This window comes from Aplysia californica, unplaced genomic scaffold (assembly GCF_000002075.1).
Source record: "Aplysia californica isolate F4 #8 unplaced genomic scaffold, AplCal3.0 scaffold00119, whole genome shotgun sequence".
NCBI lineage: Eukaryota > Metazoa > Mollusca > Gastropoda > Aplysiida > Aplysiidae > Aplysia > Aplysia californica.
This window is the reverse complement of record NW_004797389.1, coordinates 1,447,257-1,447,924: the sequence shown is the minus strand read 5'-3', so window position 1 is coordinate 1,447,924 and position 668 is coordinate 1,447,257. Positions and strand designations below refer to the sequence as shown.

The 668-nt window shown below is 41.5% G+C and overlaps 1 protein-coding gene across 1 annotated transcript in view; it reads right to left on the bottom strand.

The window, feature by feature from the left end:
* Window positions 1-37: 37 nt before the first annotated feature.
* Window positions 38-668, bottom strand: part of LOC101859163 (SCO-spondin-like) — a gene marked incomplete at its 5' end in the record, with an annotated part of 124,633 nt that continues 124,002 nt past the window's right edge. Inside the window, 1 exon segment of the mRNA XM_035969136.1 lies at window positions 38-209. Coding sequence (XP_035825029.1) covers window positions 38-209 — 172 coding nt within the window.

Sequence of the window (668 nt, the reverse complement as noted above, 5' to 3'; positions counted from 1 at the left end):
CCCTCCACCCCCACCTTCCCCCCTCACCACCATGACCTCATCTGTTGTCCCAGTATTTACCAGCCTGGGCTAACAACACAAGTGTGTCCTCTCGCCGAGTTTCCGCCCCACACATCCTGTGCTTGGTGGCGCCCGAGGAAAACCCTGAGTTCTTCACAGGACGTTCCCGTGTGACGTCACCTCCGTATGGGGGCGTGGACAGTTGGGGGCTAAAGAAAAAAATACGAAGTTTAATGATTAAACCTCTACAAACTTCTGAGTCAATAACTTATTCTTTTAATAATAAAGATAAAAAGAAAACAAGGCTTATTAAAAACCTTATCCTTATCCTTGAGGTCATTTTGTACCCTAGTTGTTGGGTTTTTTTTTCGCGTTTAGAATACTTCTAGTACAAAAATCTCTGGGAAACTTTCAGTATTCCTCACAAATTCTTTTTGACAGATTGCTAAGTAAAGCAAATCACAAGTGGTAATGTATCATCATTTTGACCAGTGGTCAAACCAACTAAATGCGAGCTGCGAAAAATATGACATGAAGATCAGTATAAGCAAGACTAAAGTCATGACAATTAGCAGGAGACCAGGTAAAGTGGATATCAACATCAATGGATCCCAACTAAAACAAAGCAGAGAATTCAAATACTTGGGCAGCATTTTCACAGAAAATGG